General features: G+C 54.1%; 1 protein-coding gene across 1 annotated transcript in view; it reads right to left on the minus strand.

Annotated features, from left to right (window-relative positions):
* The window catches only part of MYO7A (myosin VIIA), a gene marked incomplete at its 3' end in the record, with an annotated part of 151777 nt that overhangs the window by 124509 nt on the left and 26233 nt on the right, over nucleotides 1–1035 (minus strand). Inside the window, exon 6 of the mRNA XM_015426720.1 lies at nucleotides 254–396. Within this exon, the coding sequence (XP_015282206.1) occupies nucleotides 254–396 (143 nt within the window). The remainder of the gene's footprint in view (nucleotides 1–253; nucleotides 397–1035) is intronic.

A 1035-nucleotide genomic window follows, 5' to 3' on the forward strand; every position in this document is an offset into this window, starting at 1 on the left:
AGACACCCTCTGAGGTAGGCTGGGCTGAGAGAGCTCTGACAGAACTGCCCTTGAGAGAACAGCTCTGAGAGAACTATGGCTTGCCCAAGGTCATCCAGCAGCTGCAAGTGGAGGAGTGGAGGAATCAAACCCGGTTCTCCCAGATTAGAGTCCGCCCACTTAACCATGACACCAAACTGGGTTGCCACAAAGGACGGAGTTTGCTGTCAAGAACGAGCTTCTCTCTGGTTCTGTGCCGCCTGAATACCCTCACCTGCCGACAAACACGAGATTTCTCTAGCAGGTACTGCTCGATCTTGGCTCCCTCGATGGCGCCTCGCTTGTTGAAGTGGATGTCGATGTATTTACCGAACCGGCTGGAATTGTCGTTGCGAATGGTCTTCGCGTTCCCGAAAGCTGGTGGTGACCGAGAGAGCACAGCGTCATTCGCGTTTTTATAAAAGGAATTCATTTGTAGGGCTGTCACTAACCTAAGGGTTGCCCACTTCAGCTTGGGAGCCTGGAGAGGGCGGGGTTAGAGGGCGGGAAGGACCTCAGTGGGGCATAATACCATAGAGCCCACCCTCCAAAGCAGCCATTTTCTGCAAGGGAACTGATCCCTATAATAAGAACATAAGAAGAGCCTTTCTGGATCAGACCAACAGTCCATCTAGTCCAGCATCCTGTCTCACAGAGCGGCCAACCAGATCCTCAGGATGTCCAACAACAGGGCAGAGAGGCCAAGGCCTCCATAAGAACATAAGCAGAGCTCTGCTGGACCAGACCAATAGTCCAGCATCCTGTTTTACACAGAGGCCAACCAGTTCCTCTGGAGGGCCGACAACAGGGCAGAGAGGCCGAGGCCTTCTCCGATAAGAACCTAAGAAGAGCCCTGCTGGATCAGCCCAGTGGTCCATCTAGTCCAGCATCCTGTCTCACACAGTGGCCAACCAGTTCCTCTGGAGGGCCAACAACAGGGCAGAGAGGCCGAGGCCTTCCCCCGATAAGAACCTCAGAAGAGGCCTGCTGGATCAGACCAGTGAGGGTCCATCTAGT

The sequence above is a fragment of the Gekko japonicus genome, unplaced genomic scaffold (assembly GCF_001447785.1).
Source record: "Gekko japonicus isolate JY-2015 unplaced genomic scaffold, Gekko_japonicus_V1.1 scaffold3084, whole genome shotgun sequence".
NCBI lineage: Eukaryota > Metazoa > Chordata > Lepidosauria > Squamata > Gekkonidae > Gekko > Gekko japonicus.